Source organism: Micromys minutus, assembly GCF_963924665.1.
Source record: "Micromys minutus genome assembly, chromosome: 14".
Lineage (NCBI taxonomy): Eukaryota > Metazoa > Chordata > Mammalia > Rodentia > Muridae > Micromys > Micromys minutus.
In genome coordinates, this window is record NC_137983.1 from 24,570,894 (window position 1) to 24,598,467 (window position 27,574).

The following is a 27,574-nucleotide window of genomic DNA, read 5'->3' on the forward strand; positions in this document are numbered from 1 at the left end:
AGTATGATGGATTGAATGAAAATGGCCTCTATGCCTATATGGTTGAATACTTAGTCCCCAAATACATGGAACTGTTTGAGAAGGATTAGGAGGTGTGACCTTGTTGGAGGTGTGACACTAGGGATGAGATATGGCAAAGGTCTCAAAAGATTCCTACCTCTCTGCCTCCTGCTTTTGGATTAAGGGGGGAGTTGTCATCTGTTCCTGCTGCCATACCATGCCTTTGCCATCATAGTCTCTGATCCTCTGAAACTGGGAACCCAACTAAATGCTTTATTTTATAAGTTGCCTTGGTCATCGTGCTTTGTCACATTAATAAAAAAGTTACTAAGACACTAATTAAGGAAATAATAAATGTCAAAATAAATGAGGGCCTGTCAGATGATCATTTCTGGTAGGTAAATGTGCTTGCCAGATGACTAGAATTAGATCCCAGAACACGAGAAAACATCCGGGGTCAGGGAGACAGTTCAATGGTACAAAGTACTTCCAAAGCAAACCTGACAACCTGAATTTGATTTCTAGATTCCACAGTGGAAGAAAAGAACTGGCTCCTTAAAGGTACCCTATAACCTCACAACTTTTCTGTGACACACCTGTGCCTACAAACCACTTCACTGTGGTACATACATCAAGAATACAAAATCAAACAATGGGGTGCATTTTAGCCCCACTAGAAAAGTTACTATTTTAGAAATACCTCTTGCAAAAACTAAAAATAGACAACATGATCAACAAAATGGACAATACTCAAACTGGGATCCTTTTGCACAGTTGATATGTAAAACAGCAGGATAGGAAATTCTAAGGTATTTCCTTGAAAATATTAAATAGAATTATATGAACTAGCAATATAATTTCAGGATATATGCCCAAAAGAATTCAAAGCAGTGTCTTGGATATTTGTACATTCATAACAATATTCAAAATATAGAAACAACCTGAGTCTATAAACATAAAATGTTAATACAAGCACTTGTATGCACATAGTGGAATTTTACCCGAGCCACAAAAAGGAACAATATCCTAATACATGTTATGACATGAAGTTTAAGAAACAATGCTAAATGAAATAAGCTAGTCAGAAAGGACATTTCTTTTTCAAAAAAATATTTATTTTCTGAATGTGAGTACACTGTTGCTGTCTTCAGACATACTAGGAGAGGTATCAGAGCCCATTACAGAGGGTTGTGAGCCACCATGTGGTTGCTGGGAATTGAACTCAGCACCTCTGGAAGAGCAGTCGGTGCTCTTAACTGCTGAGCCATCTCCCCAGCCCACAATTCTATTTCTAAGAGGCTTAGAACAGTTTAGAAAGGTTCTTTGGAGCAAATCCCATCTGTGTTGTCTGGAAATCCGAAGTTCAGTTCATCGTTTAGCTGTGGCGGCAGCTTGACCCACTTGCAAACACCTCATGGAAATACCTGGGCAGCAACAGTGGTGGCACTACCTAGCAGAGGGAGCCAGGCCTCAGCCTCAGCAGGAGTCAGCAGGAGAGACCAGCAGGAATGCCAGGAGAAATTCTCAGCTGATGTGTGAGACCCACAAGCATTGCACAGCTTGCTCTATAAGCAAGCCTAGCTCAACCTCCATCATTGTCTGTTTATAACCTCCAGATACCATCCCCATGGGTATCTGCCTCATCATGTACATCTGTGTCAGATGACATCACTCTGCCAATCAGCCCAAGTCCTCAGAAGTGGCAAGAAACTACAGCACACCAACAGAAGTTTTTGGGTGCGTTTCTTTCTGTGGAGTCCCACAAATGCAGCTCAACTATAAAATATAAGGCAGGCCAATAAATGTATGTTGTTGGCAGAGAATCCTTCATCATGTCCTTTTATGTGCTTGCTTTAGCGGAACATCCTCTCTTCCTGTTTCAGATTCAGCAAACCATTCTTTCACAAGTCTGTCTCCTGTTCACTTCAGGAAAACACTCCTTCATGTGTTTGACTCAGCAAAACACCTTCCAACATGACTGACTTCCTCCAAAGAACCCTTAAGTTTTCACTTCATGTCCCCTCCCCTTTCTTGAGGCAGGGTTTAATGGAACCCAGGCTGTCTTCAAACTCACAAGTAGCCGAGGATGGCCTTGAACTCCTGACCTTCCTCCTCTTGTAATTCTAGGATTTCAGGCTTGTCCCCTAACACCTGACTCATAGCTCCTTAAAATGTTTTTATAATATTTATTTTTATTTTATGTGTGTGGGTGTTTTGCCTGGGTGCAGTGCCCTAGAAGGCCAGAACAATGTGTTGTATGCCCTGGAACTTGAGTTTCAGATGGCGGGTGGTACAGGAAATTTCATCCTGGTCCTCTGGAAGAGCAGCTGGAACTCTTAACTGATGAGCCATCTCTAAAGCCTTTCTGGCCCTTTAAGAGGGGCTAACATCACCCATACAGGCTGTACCAATGCTCTTCCTGTAGCCACACCTTCCAATAGCTAATCACTGGTAATTGGGCTTCAGCAAAGGCATTTGGAAGGAGACTTAAAGCATTCAGACCATGATTATCAATTTTTCTTTGTCCTCAAAAAAATGTAGTGAAGTAGCAGGTAGAACATTGAAAAAGTTTAACCCATATGTATTGTGGAGTCACGAGATATCAAAGTCTTTAACAATTTTCCAATCACTAATATTGGATATTAAAGACCAGTTGAATTTATAATTATTTTTAGGTTTTATAACTTGAAAATATTACTGTGTTAGTTAGAATTAAACTATATGGCTAGGATAGACTTCACAACTGGCTAACATAAATATCACTTGTCGGTGTCCTTGGATGCCATCCTCAATAGGAGGAGACAGATGATAAGGATTATAGATCCCCAGGGTCAGAAATGAGAACTATTATTTTAGTAACAAATCACTAGACTACTGATCTGGATGGTCTGATGATCCACCAAAAATTGACTAATGTATTTATTCAGCCAAATTGTGGTAGGTCATTGAAAGAGTAAACAGATGGGTTCTATTTACTATTAAAGACCCATTATGTAGGGGGAGGGAGTGTTGGTGGTGGGGTGGCTCAGGGATAAGAGCATTTGTCACTCTTCCAGAAGCCCTGAATTCAGTTCCCAGAACCCACATCTGGTGGTTTACAATGCCTATAGCTCCAGGGCCACGGGATCCAACATCTGTTCTAGCTACTAGGAAACTTCAGCCCTTCCCAACACACATATACAAAAGCATAAACATTAAACGGAAAAAATCCCCGCCCCCACACACATGCTCACTGTTTCTTGTTTTCCTCCTGAGGGTATCGTAGGGGGAAAATACAAAACAGCAAAAGCTATAAACAAACAAACAAAGTGCAAATTTCCATCCTCACTACTGTCATGTGAGGCAGCCTAAACTAATCTCTTGTGCGGGAGGAAGACTGTGCCTCCCATGCTGTGGACCAGCTGGTTCCCTCTCCACTGGAGACCCAGTTTGGAAGAGTAGAACTTGCAGCTGACCTAGCCCATACCCCACATTTCTGACCTGTACCCTGCATTCATAGATGACTTAAGAGTCGGCAGTTCATTGTGAAAGACAATTGACATCATAGTCTCTGGATTTCCATTTTAGGATAGATCTTTGGTAATTATTTGTCCTGGTATAAGCTGATTCAGCTTTCAGTAATTTAAAATCTGTTTCTTTTAAAGGATTAACGACTTCGGGTAATTTTTCTCCTTTTATTTAAAATGGATTCTTTTCCCACATAATATATCCTAATTATGGTTTTCCTTCCCTCTATTCCTCCCAGTTCTTCCCAACCTTCCTTCCCATTCAGGTCTATTCCCTTTCAGTCTCTCACTTAAAAATAATAGACATCTAGGAGACGATAGTAAAATACAACGAAATCAAATACAATATGGTAAAAACCTTCACGGCAATGTTAGATAAGACAAACCAAACAGAAGGAAAAGAGCCCAAGAGAAGGTACAAGAATCCAGGACTCATTCATTTGATCCCTTAGGAATCTCATCAAACACTAAATTAGAAGCCATACTATGAAAAGAGGACCTGGTGCAGACTCATGCAGGCCCTGTGTATGGTGCCTCGGTCTCTGTGAGTTCATATGAGCTTTGCTCATGCTGATTTAGAGGGCCTTGTTTTCTTGGAGTTCTCCGTCCAGTCTGCTCTTACATTCTTTCTGCCTCTTCTTCTGAGGGCATAGTTCCCTGGGTTCTTAGAGGAGGAATTCGATGGAGACATCCCATTTAGGCTGACTGTTCCAAAATATCTCTCACTCTCTGACTTTGCATAACTTTTCAATATGAATATTTTTACTTACAAATACGGAACACCACTCACTATAATTTACATATGTTCTAAAATTGCATTTAGAGGTGCATCTTCCTGTAAACATTACTAATACATTTTTAGACAAAGATCAGTGATGTTCATCAGCTTTGTCTGGCATTTAAATATGGTCATTTCCTCCTTATCTTCACTGGGAGTTCAGCCAGAAGCCATTCTCATTTAGATGTCTACAGATGGTGAAGACTGCCTTACGGCCTCTATTAGTGCCTGTCAGAATGCACTAACAGTAAAATTATTTGGGTAACATATTACTTTTTTAAAAGATGTTTTAAAATTCTTATTGAGACAGTACACTATAGCTGTCTTCAGACACACCACACGAGGGCATCGGATCCCATTACAGATGGTTGTGAGCCACCATGTGGTTGCTGGGGATAGAACTCAGGACCTCTGGAAGAGCAGCCAGTGCTCTTAACCACTGAGCCACCTCTCTCTTCAGAACCCAAGACATTATTTTTTAACTTTTCTCTTTAAGCCTTTAAAACTGATAGGACATGGGGTTGAGAGGTAGTTCAGAAGTTGTGAGCAGTTATTGCTTTCCCCGAAGACCCAGGTTTGGTGTCCAGCTCCTACACTGGGTGGCTTAAGTTCCCGGAGACTTGATGCTCTCCTCTGAACTCTGGCCTCATGGGCACATACCCAGTGCACACACCTACACTCGGGTCCTTGCACTCACACATAAAATATACATAATAAACCTTTTCAAAGGAAGGGTTAGGACTTCACAGTGACTACCGGAGAGGGATATTTCAACTCAGATTTAAGTAGCTCCGATTAAGATGAGGCACTGATTTTGCATCTCATTTTCTTCAATGCTTTCTGAGGTCAGCCATTCCCTTCTATCCCTTTGTGTTTCCTCATGCCACTGATCCTCCTGCCTTTGTGCAGTAGAGGCCTAACTTACTTGGGAAGTAAATGGGAAGCATCAGAGCTGGTCTAGCGGTGAGACAGTGTGTGCTCTGAGGCAGTTTTCGGGAAGTGGTTTTGTACATCCCCAGTCCTGCATTACTCTTGGGAACTACACTTACTGCAGGGTCATGGTCTTCAGTTACAGAGTTGGCATGTAGTAAATGTTAGGCTAGTTTCCCCTACTAATTATACTCACTTCTCCCATGCCAGGGCAACAAGCAGGCTTCTGTGCTCACAGAGCAACACAACTGGGCATTCTAGAGCATGGTGCACTGGTCTTAGACTCATGGGTTTATAAAACCCTGTTTTTGCTCTTTCGTAAGTGAGACGATAAAGTCATTGAGTTCTTCAGAAATGCTGTGGGACAGAGGGTAAGTGTAGAAACTGAAGGAAGTTTCATGTGGAGAGATGTCAAAGCCTAATTCTAGTGTTTGCTAGCTTTGCCAGCTAGTCAAATACCTGGTGCCTCTATTTCCCCATTTGTCACCAGGCTTGGCAGTATCTGTTGGGATGGAGATGAAATGTCCAGAGCTTTTCTCTGCAGTCACATTTGGTATGAGAAACTCACTATCTTCCTATGTTTTCTTAGCCCATATTAAAAAAAATGTCCCTTGAACACCAATTAATATCAAAAGCAACAAACGTGGGACTGGAGAGATATCTCAGTGGTTAAGAGCACTTAGTGTTCTTACAGGGGAGTCAGGTTCAGTTCCCAGCATCCATTTGGTCGCTCTCAGCTTCTCCCACTTCCAGTTCTGGGGATCCCATGTTCTTTTCTTGCTGTGAGCACCACATGCACATGGTATACAAACAAACACATGTAAGCAAAGCAATCACATAACATCAAAAAAATCTTTAAAACACCTTATACACATGAGAAACATACTTACCTTTAAATAGTTATAAAAACAATTCACCTAAATACTGCATTCTATTAGAATTAAATGTTGGGGATGATTTTTAAATCTATGACTTCATCTCCCACTTGGGGAAATTTACTATGATGATCTGGAATAAATTCATGGGTGGACTGTTTATGTGCACCCGTGTCTTCTCTTGAATAATAAACTTTTTGTGTAATACTTCATTTTAAACAAGCAAGTACTTTACTTCACGAGTATCGTGACTTTTTTCTTTTTTGATGAAATGGCAAATATTTATTACAGATAGGACAATCCCTTTCCAGAAAAAACCAAAACCAAAACCAGTGTATCTGCAATACACAACAGTACATTTTAAAGCTTATTTTACTTGTCTGCTACTTGGAGGACACTATCAATCAACATATTAGAGAACACTACAAATATTAGGCTGCACACCTTTGAATCCAGCACTCTGAGAGCAGAGGCAAGCGGATCTCTGGGGGAGTCCAGACTAGCCTGGTCCACATAGTGAGTTTCAGGATAGCCAGGTTTACACAGAGAGACCCTGTCACAAAACAAAACAGGACACGTTAAAGAGTTTGGGATTTTTCCTTAAAGTGTCATGGGGGGAGAGGTCCTACACTCCTTATCTGTCAGGTTTCCCTTCTTTTGCTTATTTCACTCTGTTTTGCCTTCTCTGTTTCCCCTCCCACTGTCTTCAGAAATCCTTATTTTCCACCATCCCTCTAAGACAGTCAACATCCTTTATGGGCTTTGGCAGCTCTATTATAGTATTTCTTCTCGGCAAACATCGTCTGTAGACTACCGGCTGCAACCAAGATAGGAGAGGAAAATATGTTCTCTCAAAATGATCTGAACCAGTTTCTTTTGCGTGGGTAACAGCTTTTGTACCGAGTCGTTGTTGGCAACAAAAACACAAAATCGGAGCCAAATCGATTATGGCAGCTGTGTACACTCTCTGGCACCAGGGGGGGACACTCTGGGAGCCTTTCCATAAGTAAGTGGGAAACTTAACTCCTTCAGTTTTGTTTTAGTCCCTACCCTTGGGGTCCGTTGTAAGTAAGTAGTAAAAGTGAGGATCGGAACAGGATGAGGTTAATCAGGGAGGTAGAGAACAAGCCCGGCGCCTGGTACAGGGCTGTAGGCGAGGCGGAGGAGCGGAGGGGGAAAAAGGGAGCACCTGAGCCGAGCTGTACTCAGGCTTCTGACACCTGCAGCAAAATTTTCCACGAACAGACGCGGTCCCCGGGGGGCGGGGGCGGGGGCTCGGGAAGTAGCGGGGTCTACTGCGATTGGTCGCGCCCCTTTCCGGCCGCCCCCGCCCCCGGGTGGGCGGGGCGACCCCGCCCCACTGTCACTCAGCCGCAGGTCCCGCCTCCGCCCCCGCGCGTCTCAAGCCCGTGGGGCTCCAGTCCCCTCGCGGTCCCGCTACCTGGGCGCGCCCGGTCGGCGGGCAGCTGCGGGCCCGGCACGGGGCGGCGGCACCGAGGGGGGCGCGGCGGTGTCTGTTGGAGCGGTTCCCGCGCAGGGCCGCCGGCGAGGGCATGAGCGCGGGCTGCCCTTGCCTCGCGAGCGGCGGCGGGAGCGGCGAGGCGGCGGCGGGGCGCCGCGCACAGGCCACGGCCCGGGGCGGCGCCGGGGGGCAGCGGGCCGGGAGATGAGCCTGTCGCCAGCGGCCCAGGAAGCAGCATGCACCGCGATGCCACCGACAGCAGCGGCGCCCGCCGCGGCCCCGCGTCCGCCGCAGACGCCTGCCGCGCTGCCCCGGGCTCCGCGGACCCGCAGCGGACGGCGGACGGCCCGGGCGGGGGCTGGCGGGGGCCCGCGGCCGTGGCCGCCGTGGCTGTGCTGGCGCTGTGCTACCTGGCCCCGGGTTGGGGACCAGCGGCGGGGCCGGGCGCTGTGCTGCTGCGCCTCAGCCTGTACCTGAGCTGCGCCGCGGCCGCCTTGCTGCTGGGGACACTGGTCGCGCTCGTCTGCTGGAGCCCGCGCGCCCGGCCGCCGGACTTCGCCTCTTCCTGGAGCCGGCTGGCTGCGGCCGTCCGCTGTCCGCTGCGGGTGAGTACCGGTCTCGGCTGCCTCGCGTGCCCGCGGCCTCGTGCGCGCGCAGATCCCGGGGGGCTCCCGCAGGGTGGCCCTCCCGCAGCCCAAGCCGGCGGAAGACTGGGCGGCGCGGGCTTGGCCACGCGCACGGTTTTGGGCAGTGTAGTTACTCATCCACCATCCTCTGCAGGTCTCTGATGTTGAAGTTGGTTGGTGAGTGCCTGAGAAAAATCTCACACAGCACCCACAGGAGGCAGGCTTCGCATTCAGCACTGATGATCCTGTGTGGGTCTTTGATCTGTAGTGGGTGGGAGATAACTTTATGACGGTTTCCAGAAGAGAACTTGGTTAGGTCACCTGTCCGAGGTAGCCCACTCAGTGGTCCCCGTGTGCATCACACCTGTAAGGTCCTGTCTTCCACCATGTTGGTTAAATTGTAATGCAGCTCTGGTGGATGTCTGATTTGAGGGGGTTGTGGGGCGGCGATCACCAAGAACCACTGCTTTTGATAAGAGGAAATGTCCTCAGGGAAGTGTAGGACATCAGGGTTGTGATTATGTAGGTTATGTTGTGGAATGTAGGAAAGAACTGTGTTTTCAACGTGCTTTGCCCTCCTTCCTACTGACCCCATATTTACCTTATATCAAACTTTTCTCCAGCCTGTTTATAATAACCCTTTAAAAGGACCTTCATTTTACCTGAAGTTAGCTGATTGATATATCTGCATAAAACTGAAATTGCCTGAGATCTTGGGGACCAGGGAATGGCTGTGGTTCAGCTTCATAAAAACGTGTTAGAGTGACTTGTGTCCCCAGAGTTTCTATTTGCTTATGGCATGAGCCGTTTATTACTTTCTGGAAAAGCTTTCTACTCTGCAAAACGACTTTCCAGAGCCTGTCACTTCAGAATGGCGTCTTCACTCATTAGACTCAGGAAACACATTGGCAGTCTCAAAAGATTAGCAATGTCTATTCCCCTTAAAAACTTGGATTTGGCTGTGCATTTTACATTTGTAACTCCAAGTTGGTAAATAGATGTGTTTTTCCTTCTAAGTAAGGATCCTAAAAGTTTACCAGCTTGTTTTTGGACCAATAAGGCATACCATAGCCTGTAAATATTATATATAAGAACTTATACTAAGTTCAGTATATATTTATCGAGCATCTTTTATAAACCAAGTCTTACATATTCTGGAAGTTTGGGTTGAATTAGCAAGTCATGTAAAAGCCCTATTCACTGCAGATTATATTCCTGTGGGGAACCAGACAATAAATAAGATACTTTCGGATGGTGTTCATAAAGCAGAAAAGAAACCGGGAGCTGAGTGGTTGGGCGTGAATTTGGTGATGGAAGGAAGTGTACACGGTGGCACGGGGTTCAGAGCTGTGATATTGTCATTTACCTATCAGGGTCCCAAACCTCCTAACCCTGTGGATTGCTGCTCGGTTTCCTTCAGAGCACACACCATAAGATCTCCTGGATTTGTTTCTGAATAACAGGAAATTTAAATTATCATCCAGAAAAATTATTTTGCAGATGAATTGGGGGAGGAAAAAAAAAGCCCAGCACTTGAAACGTGACAGTAAGACAGCAGGTGTAAACCTGATTTCAGGTTATAGAGGGAGTGGATTTTAACCCGGGAAAGGTATTACTGGCCTTTCTTATTTCAATCCCTGTGACAGCTTTACCTATGATCATCAGGAAGTTACTTTCTACATTGTAGCTAATTTAAAACTGAAGGGCATGTCAGCCACTTAATATTCAGGCTTTCTTAAGGCGATGTTTATTCAAGCGGTGTTGTTTGTGTATTTTCGGCAATTGGAGTTTTTAAAATGAATGTTCTCTTTATGAATGGAAGGCTGGGAAGCGTAGACATGTGGTGTGGTGTAAGATATCTGGGAGTTCTGTGGGAGTAGACTAGAAGCTGGGCCACACAGGTCATTTGCCATATGTGGAGCAGGAGGCTGGCTAGCAGTCAGCCAGATGGAGACAGCTTAACAGTGAGCACTGCAGAAACTCAGATTCAGAATCTAAATACTGCTGTTCTTCTGTAGTGTCTTCTGTAGTGTACTTCCAATGCTTTACATACGGGCTAGATACAAGTCCTGCCGTTCACTTTTCTATCCATCCTCCCCACTTCTTTCCCTGTTTCCTTCTGTGGAGGAAAACACTGCACACATTGCTAACAGTAGATAAAGACTTGTTTTTGTTTTTTTGGGGGGCAGAGGCTTGCTATACAGCCCAGACTAGCCTTGCATTCTTTAAAGACTATGTTAGAAATTTGTATATGTGGTTTTTGCATGTGTATGTGTATACATGTGTGTGTGTGTGGATACACTTGCCCAAGACCAGGCCAAAGGTCAACAGTTGACATCTCCATATCAAGTTGATTGGTATTGTCATAAAACTGAAAATTGCTCCAGGAGAATGGCAGTAGCTCAACTTCATGAAAATGTTACTCTGCTGATTAGGTGGAGGTGGGAAGACTGTAGGAGCCAGAGGGGATGGAGAACACCAGGGAAACACAGCCTTCTAGACACAAGAGGACTGATGTATATATGAACTCACAGAGACTGTGGCAGCACACATAGGACCTGAACAGGTCTAAGCCAGATGGGGTCCCAGTGCTAAGAGGAGACATGGACATGAGCCCCCACTCACAATGGAAAATTGTTTTCTTCAAGAGAGTCTCACTAGGTGTGTAAATCACATTTAAGGGCACGCCTTATGCCCACCGTAGATGGCCAACACAAGATGAACTCAATGGCATTTTTGTAATTTTCTTTTTGTTTGGTCCCACAGTATTTTATTTGGAGAGAGAGAATGAAAGAAAGAGAAGGTGTGAATTTGTGTGGGTCAGGAAATGGGGAGGAACGGGAAGAAGCTGGGGGAGAGAAACCGTAATCAGAATATATTGTATAAAAACCATTTTCAATAAAAATACAATTTTTATTTTGTATATGTGGTACACCATGCATGTGTGTGTGCATGTATGTGTGGGTGCACTAGCCCGTGTTGAGGCCAGAGTTCAACAGTGTTGTCTTTCTCTTTCTCCTCCACCACCACTTCCCCCTCCTCCTCCTCCTCATCATCGAGATGGGGTCTTACTGAAGCTGGAGCTTCCCACTGGAGCTAAACTGGTCAGTGAGCCCCAGAGCTCCACCTGTCTCTATCCTCTGATAGCTTCGTTTTTACAGAGTGTATGCACCCAGCAAAGATGATGGGAATCTAAACTCAGGCCCTCAAGCTTGTTCAGAGTTCTCATGCACAGCCTAGGCATCCCCTGGCATTTACGTCTTCATGCTCCTGCTGCAGCTTCTGAGTATTGGGATTGTAGGCGTGGACTATCTATCACACCTGGTTGAGGAGGCTATGCTTCTGGATGCTTTATAGTGTTCTCAGTTGTAAACACCATGTAGTTAGGATCTATAGGACACATTTTATTATCCCCTGTACCTAACAGGAGTTAAAGGCTGCTCAAGTGTTTGCCGAAGATGATAAGGAAAATTAGGTTTATTTATGGTCACTAAACCTGTGCTTTTCCTTTCCAATTAATCGAATACAGTGGGTATCTTAGATATGTACAGAGTTTAGATTTTATATCAGTAGGAACGACTACTGATTAAAAGTAGCTTTCATCCCAGAGAAAAATTCTATCTCAACTGTCCATTGGTAGTTTTAGGAAATACAGAACCCTTTCAGATCAAGAAGGTTGACCCCAAAGTCTTGAGAATATCTGCTTGGGTCCTATAGGGACAGTTCTTAGCCCTGTTTTGCTGAGAGGGTTGTCTTAGTGTAGTGTTCCTAGTCTAAAGTGTAGTTTGGTATTCTATGAGACCGTTTAACCTGTTTGGATTTGAGCATTCACTAGCCACAGGTGCTGGACCATAGCACTGGATCCAAGCCAGGCAGTAGCAGGAGAAATGAGGCAGGAATGAAGGCATTTGCTGTTGAAAGGCTTGTTGCTGCAAGGCAGTTCAGACTGTATCCTCTTGTGGAAGAAAGGGACACAGCTACATTTTGGTGAAATAGATTTCAGTTTTCTTCACCTTCTCCATCCCAGACTCTGGATTTTTCTCTTTTTGTTAGATACAATTTACTAGCAACTTACAAAACCTTACTGTAAGTTGGAGATGTTACAATAGTGTATGTTTATAGGGAACACAGTGTGGAATATTATGCTAACATGTTAACAAATTAACCTCTGTTGTTTGAAATACTTCATGTTCTCTATTTGATTTATACCATGTAAAAATGAATAAGCAATCAATGGGGGTTAACAGCCAAGTCCACAGAAATTTTGTATAGTAGCATATGGGAAACAAGACCATGGCTGTTTTAAGAAAGTACTTGTGGTAGACTGTAAGGCTCAGCAGACAGAAGAGTTTAGAAAGTTTGTCAAATCAAATCAGTAAGCATTTCTAAGTTTCTGATCTTGTTAGTTTTTTTGTTTTTTCTTGTTTTGTTTTGCTCTGTTTGTTATTGCTGTTTTGGTTTTGCCTGCTGAGTTGCTGAGTGTCAGTATGCTCTCAGTATATGGGTTTTGATGAGAACAAAGGTCTGTAAGTATAGATGACATTTTAGGTTTGGAAGTTCAACCAGCTTCCTAGCAAAGACTAGGAGTTTTGCAGTATTAGCATTAAGGGTTTGATTCTCTCTCTCTCTCTCTCCCTCCCTCCCTCCCTCCCTCCCTCCCTCCCTCCCTCGCTCTCTCTCCCTCCCTCCCTCCCTCCCTCCCTCGCTCTCTCTCTCTCTCTCTCTCTCTCTCTCTCTCTCTCTCTCTCTCTCTCTCTCTCTCGTGCATGGCACTGTGACATTGGGAAGACGAAGAGGTAAACAAGAAGAACAGCCCTGTCCAGCCCTCTCAGGCTAAGTGGCTTTGACTGGATAGCAAGGCAGATGTTTAGAGACACAGTAAGGACATTCACAGAGCCATCCTCTGCTCTAGTTGGCTTGGGTCAGACGGCTAGGATTCCTCAATGGGTTCTTTTACTAATACAAATGTTCTTTGAGTGAAACAAACTTAATTTAGTTACTTGAGAGGAAGAGGGAAGAAACAGGAATTAGAGAGACTATACATAGCCTCTTTGTGGCTTTCCTTTATTATTCTAATGTGATAAACAATCCTCAATAATTTGATAACAGATAATGGCATAATATATTTAACCTTCCTGTTCAGAATATTTGTTCACTTTTCAACTAAGGGAATTTTGAGTAATGGTGACCAGTAGGGAAAAAGGGCTTTAAAAATGGCTTTATTAAATCATTGGATTGATAATTGGTTTACAGAATACCAATTAAAAACTTTAAAATCAGAATCCTGCCTAAGTGTTTGTGGCATCAGGAATGCTGCTTTTTAACTTCATGCTGTACATAATTTCAGGTGTACTTTTTATAGGTCATACAGTCACATGATTAATAAAAGCGAATGGAAGGACAGTGTGTGTAGGGAAGCTTTTTTATAAAGGCAGGCACCAGTGTAGTTGCCATCCATTCTTCTAGATATATTTTAACATATAAACAAATAAAAATATACATTCAAGAAGCTTGATATTATTTATGGTCTATGCACAGTGATTGATTGCACATGGAGAAAAATTGTTCTGGTCTCTCGTTAGGAAGGAAGACTTCTTTGAGACTATGCAATGTGAAATAAAGTTACATATGAGTAACAATAACTTCAAAGTAGAGCGATATGATATGAGGAACATAAAAAGAAATGCCAATCAAAACCAGCACATGTATCTTAGGAAATGAGAAAGCTGTATTTGAATTCAGCAGTGCTGCCCAAAGGGAGCAATATACATTTTCATCATTTGTTAAAAGGATCTGGAAAACCGCTTGAGAGACAGAGCATTGGACTGTTTGAGATTTGAGTTGGTGAATATATCAGATGAGTCATAGGAGCCAAGATTGGAAAGATAATCTTGGCTTGTGGAAGTCCTTAAGTTTAGGCTGTAGCCTGGCAGCTCTGGACATTTTCTGAGTGCAGAGTGATAGCATCAGAGGTAGGTTAAGAAATGCCAAATAGAATGTGATTAGGCTTAAAATGAGAAATACAGTGTGGCCGGAGGGTTGATGAGCCTGCTGGAGTCCCAGTCCAGAGGCCTGAGCATCTGATCTGAAGTCAAGGCCAGTCTTGGTTACACAGGGTGTTCTAGCTGGACATGAAGGACTTATGGCCCAAGAAAGAAAAAATAGTTAAGGTTTTTATTTGGCTTCATTAAATATTATGAGTTGCATGGCAGATAGATTTGAGATTTTCAGCATTCTGTCCCCTTAGCCAGCACTCAGTACCAGGCAACCCCCAAAGTCTCTCCGTCCTAGTTAGTTTTGTTGTCGTCCTGACACACCTGGAAGAAAGGAATTCAGTTGGAGACTTGCCTTAGCCAGATTGGCCTGTGGGCATCCTGGGGCATTTTCTTGGTGGTGATAGATTCAGGAGGGCCCAGTCTGTGGGCAGTGTCCTCCCTGAGCTGATGTGCCAGGGATGTATGAGAAAGGCAGTTGACGGTGAGCCTGAAAAGAGCCAGTAAGCAGTATCACTTCATGGTTTCTGCTTCAAGTCCTGCCTCAGCTTCTTGACGGTCTCTATTCGGTATGTAACCTAATAACCCTTTCCTTCCCCCAAGGTGGTTTTGCTTAGTGCTTTATCACAGGAACAAAAGGCAAACAAACAAAAAACAAAACAAAACAACTCCAAAACCAAAAAAGCAAACCAGAGCACCTACTGCTTGCACTTCAGTATGAAGGTTGAAGTCTTGAGACATGGTTGTCCTACGCTGAACCTTCTTAATTCTGGTCATTCCTGTGTTTATTTTCAACTCTAGAATCTTAAGCAGCATTTTGTCTGCTAGTACACAGTGATGTCACCTTGGTAATTGATGCTGCTAGCTTAAAAATGCTGTAGGGTTCATTGCTAAACAATATCACATTGGGGTAGGCAGTGTCCTAGATTTTCTTTAAAAATGTATGTTTTCAATTGTACTGAAAAGGTGACTCAGCAAGTTTCCTGCAGAGGGTACAGGCTTCAGAAAATGAACAGTGTCTGTTGAAGGCTGTTAGCGTTCAGATGACTGCATGGAAAAACGTTTTTTGTTTTTTTGTTTTTTTTTTTTTAAATAGCAATTGGACTTTTAAAAGAAAAAAATTGCAAACTCAAGTAGCTTAGCAAAGTAGTGTTGATTGGTCAGATGCAGAGGGCCAAGGTGAGCCTTTCCTAGAGGCCTTCTGTATATCCTGAGTGTCAGGTGTAGGTCTGAGTCCTACCCTGCTTGAGCCTCGGGTACCTTCCTAAAGTTTATCCAAACATGGCAGAGCTTTCTAAAAAACTTCCTGTGTATGAGTGTATTTTGGTGGGCTTCTGGAATCTCATGCTGTTTTTGGAGAAGGTAGCTAGGCTTTTGAGGTGTTTTGGATCCTACCCCAGGGCTAACCTGCACTTAGGAGCTCCTTTAGTTAGTAGCTTTTTCTTGTACATTTATTGACTTGGGGATTCCCATCCCAGAATAGCAGGAAGCTGGATGTAAATCAAAGTGCGTGTAAATTTAAAGTGAAATGCCTCTGAGGACTAGGAGGAAACTGAATTGTACATTGTCCGAATAAGATGTGACTTGTCTGTGTTAGATTTAGTAAGTCTTCTATCTTAGTGTTTAATACACCTTTTGGAAAGTTAGACTAACCAGTTCTCACTGTCCTCTGTATGGAGTAGTAACAAATATCCGTAGGCTTTGATTGCTGATTTTCTGATGGGACCTTTACCCCCTCCCCTTTGACCTTTACTCCCACCTCTTTGACCCCTCCTCCCTCCCCTTTGACCTTCATCCCCTCTCTTCACCACTGCTCCCTCCATGGCCATGTGCATGTCTGTGAGTTAGTTTTCCAGTCTTCAGTTTTTGCTTGAGGCAGAGCACCCTTCGTGGCATTACCCCAACTCTCCTTCCATAGAGCTGCAGATGCTGCGGCTGCTTTCCCTAGGCTACCGTGATGCTTGATAGGAGACAGGAAGCTGTTTCTTTCCCTCAGCACACTTAAATAAAGAGTTAACCTGGTGTATGTTGGAGAATTTGCACTTCTTGGGACAACAGCTTCTTTCTGCTCTTGGCTTCTCTGCATCCTGCCTGAACCAGGCTTCAGGATCAAGCTAGAATGTTCCCTTGTCTCCAGCCTTGAACCCTGGCCAAAAAAAAAAAAAGCCATCTCACAGAAAGTGTCCTCCTCCTATGCAGAGAACCCATACAGATGCACACCCCAGGGCTTTAGTAGATTAACAGCACGTTACAGAGGACATGAACATTTTCAGTGTTCTAGAAACTATCATGTGTTTCTTTCATTTTTCCGCCAAAGGATGGTTGTTCATCTCTGTCCTTGATTTTCTGTTTCACTAAACCTTTCTCTTTTTAAGATCTTTGATAACTTCGAAAGCTGATGTGGTTTTCAGCCTGTTTTGAGGTGTCATTGAAATTCTGTGGGTCTCATTGGTCCCTCCCACTAGCCATCTGTACACTGGAAACCCCCTCAGGGCCGTTCATTCACTTGCTTACTTGGACATTTCTCCTCAGTAGTCACAGTAGTTCGTGAGAGAAGTCTAAGGCTGTGTACATCAGTGAGGCCTCTTGCCTGAGCTCCCTTCCATTGAGGCAGACCCACTGGCAACCCCGCCCACTACCTCACACGTACCATCTCTTTCAAGCTCTCACCCCACCACAGCAATGGCTGCAGCCTCAGATTGTCTGCCTCTGGGTTGTAATTTAATTTACTCTTTAGAAATACAAGCCCACGCAGATCCCACTTCAGTAACTTGTTTAAGTCCTGGCAGTGGCTCCCTGTTGCTATCTGTAGCTCTAGTCTGAACTGTTGCATTCACTTCCACTCTCTGTGCCCTGACCACAGTGACAAGCTCCTTGTTCCTGGCTTGATGGCTTCTGCTTTCAGCACTGCTGTCTGCCCGTTACCTGTTCTCTTCTTCCTTCAGCCCTCAGCATTCCCTGGGTAAAAATGTTTTCCCTGAATTTACGTGTCCAGTAGCGCCAAATACTTCTTGTGCTTATCACAGTTTAAAATTTTTCTTTGTTCAGACAGGGTTTCACTATATATCTCTGGCTGTCCTGTAACTCACTCTGTAGACCAAGCTGGTGTTGAATTAAAAAAAAAAAAAAATCCACCTGCCTCTGCCTCCTGAGTACTGGGATCAAAGGTGTGTAGCACCACACCCAACTCACAGTTTTAATATTATACCATCTGGGAGTTGTCTCATGTCTTTTATTGTTACCCCTTGTACGATAGGCAGAAAGTTCCCTCTGTTCTCTAGCATCTCGGCAGTGACTTGGCAGGTGAAGGATAAATGCTTTTAGAATGAATCAGTACTGCACAGACATTCGGACAACAGTTTTCAAGTCAGCATTTTTTTCCGACTTTGAACTGTAACAGTCAGTTGTATACTCTCTCTGTTCCCTGGTAAATGTCAGGTTTCCCACACTATGATTCATTAAGAGCTAATTCTGACAGCCACTTTCAGGTTTACTACAAGAACAAACAAGGCAGGATTGGTGGCTGTTTTGGGACAGGGTTTCATGCTGTGGTCTAAGTAATCCGGAATGTCCTCAGACTCAAGGCAGAAACTCTGTCTCACTTACTGCCTCCTCACCACCGTCCAGCTCACACTGGGAGCAGCAGTCCCGTGTCCCTTATTGCTGACCCTTGTACTGTAGGAAGAGTGCCAGGTTGACAGGCGTGGACCATCGTGCGCAGCTGGTAAGATGTGTGGTAAGCATGATGGAGTCCTATAACTGTTCCCTCATTTTTAAACCGCAGAGTGATTTATCATTCAGGTAGGGCTCAGTGGAAGGCCCAGCACCACTTCTCTGTACACCTCTTGGTCCTCCCTTCTCACGAGTCCGTTCATTCTTGGGCTGTTGGTCAAATGACTGCATCAGTTTTAGGTACAACAGTCTCACAGCATGAGAGTTGGGAGAAGCAGGAAAATGATTGGAACCAGAAAATAAATAAGTAGCAGAACAATTCCTAGAAATGCCCCTGGCAGTGTTCCCCTCACATTTTATAGGTCAGGTTTGGACCAGTTCCCATTCCCAAGAAACTGCTGGTAAGGCATCCAGGATTTCTCACTGCCTTTGGACAGTCTGAGGAAGGAGTCGGCATTGACACAATGGGCACTCCACCTCGTGTGAGGTTCTCATGGCTTGTATCACCCTTCTGCTCACACACACTCAGATATCTTTGTGTGGTATCTGTGTGTCGACCTCAAGCTCACAGGCCATCGCTCCTATTCTTAGTGCGTTTAGTTCTGCTTGGTGGGTGTGAGGTTCCGTTTTCCTGCCCTCTAGTCAGTTTTGTGTTCTCCATTTCTAAGGTTGAGAGAGGGCAACTCTAGCTTAACTCTAGGTTAATTCAGCTTGTGTGTTTGAATGGATACAGATGCCATTTGCTGTAGGTTTGGCATGGGAGAGGTAAGAACGTACAGGTTTTGGTCCGATATATTCTGACATCCCTGTAGATGTGGCCAACTTATAACTAGGTATGCAGATGTGCCATCTGTGGGAGGTATGAGAGCTAAACAAGTAGGATATTACTGAGGGAATTGGCTGGTTGGTAGTCGTTGAATAGAAGGGAGGTGGGCAGGCACAGGACAAACAAAGTGCTGAGGGGTGAGAGGCAGAGACTCAGGTGAGGAAGACCCAGAGATGATTGGAGAGACGAGAGAATAGCCAACAGCATCACAGCTGTGCAGACACCCAGAGAGGGGGTGACTCTGTCCTCCACAACTTGGTGGATATTGTAGGCCTGTGCCAGGATAGTATGGGCCTTTAGGCAAAGGAGTGAAGGTAGCCTCGGAAGCAGAAATGGCATTCAAGTTGAAAAGTGGGGGGTGGGGAGTCTAGGGATAGTCTGTGTAGCACACATCCCAGAGTCGGGCTGAGGCGGGAAGGAGAAAAGGCAGCAAGGGAAGATAGTGGTGTCATGTGTTATGGGATCTTATAGTCCTTTAAAATATTTTTAGGCTTGTTTATTTATTTATATGTATGAGTGTCTCCTGTACTTCATGTGTCTATGTACCTGTGTGTGTCTGGTTGGTTCTCTTAGAGGTCGGAAGAGGGTGTTGGATCCCCTGGAACTGAAGTGGTGAGCAGGCACCATGCTCATGTGGGTGCTGTTGTCATTTTTCCGTGTTAAACACCTAAGAGTTCAGAGGGAGGGGCCGAGAATCTTGGAGGTAGCAGCCGGAGAATCGAGGTCAGAGCACGTGTGGATGGAATCAGGCTTGAGACGGATGGAGAGGGAGGAAGTGGGAGCACTATCTCAAACCTCAAACATCTTGGTAAGTGGGAACTAAAAATAATTACTGAAGGTGAGGAAGATGGCATTTTATACCTCCTCTCAGTCATGAGTTATTACTATTACTCCATTTTATGAATCAGGACACAGGTTTAAATGGATTAGTGACATCCCAAATCTGATGGAACTCGATGAAGGGCGGGTGGCTCTGGGTCCTTCATGCTGTGACAATTAGACAAAAGCGTATCTGCTAGTCACTTAGATATCACCTAAGCCAAGGGAGGCACTAAGACCAGGAAGGATCTGAGAGCTTCAAGGCTGAGTTCAGGCATGTGGTACTGCACCTGGTGGTTGTGCAGTGCTTGGGATGGAACCTAGGACTTTGTGCATACTAGGCGTATAGGCAAAACTACAGCTTTCATCTTAAAGGGAATACGAAATAGCTTATTCTGGAGCCATTTTGGGTGATTATGGCCTGGGAACATAAACTTTGGTTACCCCAAATTCCATATTCCGATGTGTGGTAGGCGTGTCAGAGAAGTGAGTACAAGGAGTTGGGAGGAGCTTTTCTATAGGCCTAAGATGCTACCTAATGAATTCTTAGCATTTCGAGTGAGGGAAGCTAATATTCTCCTAAGTCAATAGATTGTAGAAGGGTTTAAAATCTATTGTCACAAGATGTTGATTCTATTACAGAGGTGGGCAAGGAATGGCTGTTTCAGAGGCCAGATCTTACTCCAAGATAATAACCTCTGGACCTGAACATTTCAACCTCTCCACAGCACCGACATTCTCGTCAGCCAGTCAGCCTCCGCCAGCAAGACAGATTCCGCTTTCCTTCACAGCCAGATGCAGCTTCTTTGTAGGCGTTTTTGTTCACGTTGTAAAGCATTTGTCCAATTGAGTTACAACTCAGTCCCATAGACAAATCTGTTGAGAGTCATCTCTCAATTTATATTATATGAACTGTTGTTTTATATTAAAATAAATTTCTGATTCTTGTCTAGACCACTTAGGAGTGTTTCTCAAAGTGGGGCCCAGGGATTCTAGAGATTATTTAAAGATCACTGTTAAAAAAATACTTTTTCCAAAGATAGAGTTCAAACTTTCCTGAATTAAGAAACTTAAACGTTTACATCAGTGATCTCATTGCTTGGGAGGCTGAGGCAGAGGGATTGGTTTGAATTTGAGGCCAGCTTGAGCTATAGCAAGTTGTAGGCCCAAAATACCTAGAAAGGTCTATAAGACTGTATCCAGAGACCCTGCCCCAAATATATCTGGAAAACTTAATGCTTTCAAGTTGTAGGTAGGAGCTTCCTGATGTCATAATGGATCAGGGAGAAAAGAACTCACTATAGGCTGGCCTGAGCTCAAAGAGATCTGCCTGCCTCTGCCTCTAAAATGTTGGGATTAAAGTTGCACACCACTCCTGGTCTAGTGAGGGGTTTTGAGCCTTTTAGCTAGTCAGAGGCAGAATTGTTCCTGTGTAAAGGCCTGTCTAAGAGGAAGATTCAGTCTTTGAATTTCAACATGTTTACTTTAGATAGAAAGAGAAGAATTGGTTGTTAATATTTAGCTTTAGGCTGGAGTTAACACCCTCTGTGAGTAGATTTAGTTGAATTGTGCTTTGAGTTTTGTCCATAATATCCTTCTTAGTGTCTAATTGATACTTTTCATCAGGGCTGCTGGAGGGAGAGTCCAGTTTGCTGCTTCAAGGCAGCTGTGACACAGGTGTCATTGAATCCGATTACCAGTGCAAGTTTTCTAACTAAGCACACATATTTTTATCACAGGGCTCTATTTAAAAACCAGCCAACCAATTAATAAAACGGTGTTGTGGTATTTTATATCAGAAATGGAATATAAAGTGCTGGGGAAAAGCAGTTCCGTGTGACTCATCTAGTTGCTGGCTTACATAAGCTCTGGAGCAGGGAGACAAGGCTGGCTATCATTTAAGTTCAGAGTTGTCGCTTATGAAATGAGATTATGTAATATATGTCAATATGTATGAATCTCAAAATTCTTATGAAATGCTCTTAGCGATTCAGTGGATGCTTGAGTAACTTTCTTCCACAACTAAAGGGAGGGGCTGAAGAGTGAAGAGGTTTCTGGAATATGAAGACTATTGGAGTTCTTAAGCACACTCCTGATGTACAATGACTTATTAGCTACTTGATTATGAATGTTTACCAAGTAGAGATTAAATCCCATGAGCACAGCAAATGCAGTTGGAAATGTGATTCACATCACGAAAACTCAGGATTGCCCCAACAAACCTAAACAATGTGAAAAGATGACAGAAGCAAGGAACGAAATTGGGTAGCATTTCTGTCACACAAACCTTTCCAGGGATTCAGAAAGCTCATGTCAGAGACGTTAGCTACTGTTTCCTGAGCCAGTTTGCCTTTTTACTTTTTTCTCTGGCTCTATTATCCAATCCATACCCTTTAATTTCTATTCATTTTACATTACTATCTGCATGTTATAGTTTTCATTTCCAAATAATGGACTTAAATTTGTCTTAATCAAGCAGAGTGTGTTTTTTTTTTAAGGCCCTTCAGATTGGTAAGAAATAAAACTGATTTTATTTGTAAATGTGATTCTTTCAAATACATTGACAAACATTCCTAAATATTATCAGCTTATCTTAAAAATCTATCTGAATAGCTTAAAGAGATTTTTACCTTACTGATAATACTTGTTTTTCTTAAAGTAGTCACCAAGAAACACCTCTAGAGACATGTGCTTGTGACAGTTAAATCAGAAAGCATGAAAGGGATGTATAAGTGTGGAGGCACCTGCAAAGAGTGCCTCTGCTTGGAGGGCACATGCTTTAGGTCGTAGGTGCGCTGGACAGGATATTCCCAGTTATTCACATGGTTTGTGCTCAGCTGGAGAACACTGGTGCTGTCCGCCAAGATCCACTGTGTTTGCTCTCCAGTTTCCACTCGGCAGGTGGAGACTTCTTGAAGCAATTCTTTAATTTTTTATGATTTTATTTGGGGGAGATGTGAATGTAGCTTTACGTCTGCCACAGTGTATTTGTGGAGGTCAGAGAACAGCCTTGGTGTCTGTCCTCATCTTTACCTGTTTGAGACAGGCTTGTGTTTTCCCACTGTGTATGCCTGGAGGCTGGTCTGCAACTCTGGGGATTCTCCCGTGTCCCTCTCATCCTCCAGTAGGAGTGTGCTGGGTTACAGATGTTCATCTCTGTGTCTGGCTTTTTTGTGGATTTCAGAGATTCCCACTGAACAATATTTCAAGCCCAGAAGAAAATTGTTTAGACATTAAACCCTTTAAATAAATTTATGATACAAATCCACTATATATTTTATAAACACTAAGCACCTTTTAGAACATTTCTGGTTGTACTTAGCAGTACAGAGATGGAAATATTTTTTATCTAAAATAGAAAAAAGGTAAAAGCAAATAAAGTGTAGAGTAAGCAGATAAAATTATGGTATAAGTCATGCAAACATTATATTCCAAGTTTTTTTTTATTATGAAAACAATGCTTTTAATTTAATATTGAGTCTAAAAGCCAAATATGAATAGATTATAATTTTTAAAGGTATGCAAATGAGGGCGGTTGGATGGTTCAGTGGGTAAAGTGCTTGACAAGCATTGAGGGACCTGAGTTCGAGTCCCTAGAACCCGTGTAAAAAGTCAGGTGTGATGGTGCATGCTTGAGACCCCAGTGCTGAGAAGTGCAGAGATGGGATTCTGAGGCCTGCTAGCCAGCTAGTCCACTCGCATGTGCAAGCTCCAGGCAGAACCAGAGGCCTTGTCCCGAAAAGCAAGGTAAGAGCAATTGAGGAAGACTGTCCATGCTGACCTCTGACCTTCATGTGCACATGTGCACACACAAACAACACACACAAAATAATAGAAAAACTGCTATGATGGTTTGTGATTTACATCTAGCTGCTGCTGCAATTTGTGTGTGTTCTTCTTGTTAATGCTCATATTGACCCTCGTGGTTAGTTAGGTGCTATTGCTACCTGCTTTACAGATAAGGAAACTGAGGTACAGAAAGTAACATGCTCATAGTTATAGACACAAAATGTTGGACATACTGACTCCAAGGAAATAGACAAAAACACCTTTGGATAAAGGGATATTGCTTGGTTCATCCTTTTACATCCATAATATATTGATGGATGTGTCCCTAGAACTTATGTAGCTGAAAATAACATTTGAAATTTTATAGCCTGTTTGAAATCTAGAGAAGTATCAATATGTGAGGTTTGTAGGTTTTATTTCAAAAATAAAATTCCTTATACTTAAGAGAGAATTAATCTTGTTTAAGAGGGGGATCTGGTATGTTGTTGTACCGGAGTCCAGTGGCTGTGCATGTGACAGCAGTGAGCCAGGAGAAAGTGTCTTCCTTTTGTCTCTTTTCTTCTCTTTTAGATGGGTCTGGGCTCATACAAGCAAGTAGCTAGGAATATAAGCTTCTGCCATTGTACTCAGTTTAGAAAAAAGGGTTGTTTTCATAGCAGTTATTCTTTTCAGTTGAGTGTGAGTGGGTGTGTGAGCATGTAGGTATCCGGGAAGGCTTCAGATTCCCCAGGGCTAGTGCTACAGTTCACTTCAAGTCACTTGGCATGAGTGCTGGGTGTTGAACAGCCATCCTCTGCAAAAGCAACAAGTCCTCTTAATCCCTGAGCCTTCTCAAGGGGGGTTTTCAAAGATTCTGTCAGTGGGACAAGTGGTACAAATCTGTAGTCCCTGCGCCTGGGCGGCTAAGGAAAGCAATCTTGATTTCAGACTCATCAGGGCTATATACCAAGGCTTTTTTAAAAAAGTCCCCATCACAGTGAGGTGGTAAGTGCCCAGTGAGATAGCTGACCTGATCTAGACATCATCCAGCGTATGTGCACATATGGAAACATCACACAGTACCTTAATATGTACTTTGTTCATGCTCTTATGTTATCAGTTAAAAATACATTCTAGGGGCAGGTGGATCTCTGTGAGTTCAAAGCTAGATAGGGCTAGATGGTGAGAGCCTATCTCAGAAAAAAAAAACACTAAATATTAAGACTTCATAAGTGGGAGGAAATTTTATAGATACTACTACTTTCTATCCAGACAAAAATAATTATCACTTAGCTTATGTTTTGATAGTTTTCTTTTATGCCAGGAAAAGCAAGCTCACAAGGAAGCATAACAAAGCAGAGTCCAGCATTAGCTAAACTGTCCTTTGTTAAAGCAGACTTGGCTTGTAGGCTTTAGCGACAGGAACAGAAACTTGTAGTACATCTCCAGGAAACGTGTGTTTTCCTCCCTGTAAAGTGTAGCCACAAAGACAAAACATATCTAAGAAGTGGTGTGCCTGTTGCCTCACTCTGGTTGCCCAGCTTTCTATGTCTCTGTGGCTCTTTTATCATTTGTGGTCCTTTTGATCCATCTGCTAGCCATCCAAGCAAACAAGAAATTCCAGCTTGCTTTCTTTCTCCCTCCTTCCCCTCCTCCATGCTCCCTTTTTATGAGACAGGCCTCTTTGGCCTGAACTTGCCATGAAGACCAGGCTGGCTGTGAACTCACAGAGATTCATCTGCCCCTGTGTCCAGGATTTTGGGATTAAAGGTGTGTGCTACCATGCCTGGCTCTCAATAGTTTTCTTGAAAATTGGTGACATTCTGTGTTGTGTTATTGATTATAACTGGACTGCGTTGTTGCATGTGGGGCATTCTGCCAAGAGCTTTGTGTGAGCTTACAATTATGGACATGGTGTCCATAGCTTGAACCTACCTCACACTTTGGTGCGGTGTAAACCAATAGTGTTTGGGGTAATACCAAGTTAGATGAGATCCCTAAAAATTACTGATTTTCATTTATTGTTGAGACAAAGAAAAAAAATCAATACCTTTAGCTCAATGAGTCCTAACCCCTTTCACTATTTATTGCTTTCCTGGCCAATGCTGTGTTTTTCTGTTTTTGAACCCAATACCAATTATTTTTAAAACTAAGAACAATAAGACCCTTAAAAAGAACCTAATGGGAAGTGTCTGAGTTGGGGTGTGTGGCATTAGCAAGTAACAGCAGAACCAAGCTCTCCCAGCTGTGGAGCCATGTTCCCCTGCCCTGCTTTGCCACACCAACTCTGACGTGGTACACGGGGGAACTGTGTGCTTGCTTATGTTCCCAATCTTTGCCAGCCTTCATCTAACGAGATGGCCTTTCATGTTTTTTAGTCCTGTCTTTCCTGCCTGGAAAGATATAAATGGCTTCTTCATTTCTTTTGTTTTGAATACATTATTTTTTTAGGCCAAGGTAGATAAAATTGATTTGAAAGAGTCAGGGTGTTGAGAAAAGTGAGAACATTGTGGGATTATAAAAGATGGTCAGATCCTCGGAATCCTGTGACACCAATGTGGCTAATGGTGATGAGTGCAGGACTGTATTTGTTTTGTAAGATAGGTTACCATTGTAGTAGCTTCTCAGGTTATACAACCCTTACCCCTGAACTTTGCAACCGTTCCTTCCTTTCTTTTCCTTCTTTTCCCTCACCCTCTCTCTGTTTGTGCTTGGTTTGTCTGTGAGCTAAGTATCTCAGGCTAACTTAAAACTAGCAATGTAGTCAAGGATAGCCATCTAATAACGATCCTTTGTGTCCACATACTAGGATTATAGTCATATATGTAGGTTGATGTCAAGGCAATATATGATTGGACAGTGGAAAGGTAGGTGAAGAAAAGTCTAGGAAAGTGGAAGAGGTGGAGAGAGAGGTGGAGATTTGGGCGGAAGAAGATACAAACAGACATGAATGTTTCTCTTGGCACATCTTTAGATTGATACGGTTGTTATGATTATTTCTAAGGGTTTCTATGGGTATATTTATCTCCTATAGATGGGCAGTTTATATCTTTGGCCATTGGTTGTAAACTTATTGTGTAGAGGGTTTGTGGATTGAGAATTTAACATATAAACCTGTTTTATAAGTTAATGGTTGTGGAGTCATGTTTATACTGGGCGGTGGAGGAAAGTGAGTGAAAACAACACCACGGGGTAGGTGGAGTGAACCGAACCTGAGTTCTTAGAGAGCCACCAAGTTAAAGATACCCCATAGTGTCAAGTGGCCCCATGGGAGCCGGCCATAGCGGGAGATAAAAGATTTCCATTATTTAATATTTACCACAACACATGTGTCTCTCTCTATGCATGACTGTTTTTAACTTAAACTAAACTTAAGTTCATTGGAAAACACTTGAAAATATATGTGCACGATAAAGAGGAGAGATATTTGTTTACTATGTAACTCATGGTGATGGGCACGAGTAGAATTAAGTCATGATTGGCTTCAAAGCCACGCAGAGAGCATTGCCCTCTTCCCAGTTTGTGCAGGGTTCAGACAGCTCCTGGTTGTTTAGTGACTGGTGGTGTTGGCATGCTCAAGTTCCCCTGCAAGGGTTCTCTGGGTGCTTTCTCTTAAGAGGGTATCCCTGACTTGGCACAGGGACAGTTTGAGTGTATCATGGCTGTTGACTGAAAAGCCGTTACATATTCAGGGAAGTGTTTATTGCTATGCTGTCTGTTCTTGATTCTGAAGATCTGCTTATACAGATTAAAGAAAAGCTTTCAGGTTTTGGCCCGACTTTGGAAAACACTTTCAAATGTGCAATTATACATTGAGATCTCTAATTTTTTTCCTCTAGAGAAGTCTGTATGTAATTAAAAATGACCTTGGTTAGTTTGAGGTAGTTTTAAATCTTAAAATGAAGATAGGTTTCATTTATGTTAATGAAATAAAAAACCAAAATACATTTTAAAAATAACAGTGGCCTGAGCTACCAAAGCTTTTACGAATGAATATTGTGATATATGTACTAAAATACCAAGGCAGAGGTGGATTCTCAGATTCCATATGGAGGCCATCTGAGGTATATTAATGCTTCAGTGCGAATTTTCCTAATGAAAGATCATGTAGTATGATGTTTGGGAATATGGATATAAATATACATATATAAATAGACATTCCTTTGTTGTATGTGTTGAGATACTCTCTTGGAGTATTAATTATATTTTGTTCATATCGTTTTTTTTCAAACAGTAATCTTCTATTTTAAGGTCATACCTTGTTTTGTTTTTGTCTTCCTGTATAACTTTTGCATTTTGTGCCTTATTGTAGAGAGGCC

General features: G+C 43.2%; 1 protein-coding gene across 1 annotated transcript in view; it reads left to right on the forward strand.

Annotated features, from left to right (window-relative positions):
- Nucleotides 1–7,524: 7,524 nt before the first annotated feature.
- The window catches only part of SNX25 (sorting nexin 25), a 100,393-nt gene continuing 80,343 nt past the window's right edge, over nt 7,525–27,574 (forward strand). The window contains exon 1 of the mRNA XM_080928367.1: nt 7,525–8,156. Within this exon, the coding sequence (XP_080784493.1) occupies nt 7,788–8,156 (369 nt within the window). The 5' untranslated portion in view covers nt 7,525–7,787. The remainder of the gene's footprint in view (nt 8,157–27,574) is intronic.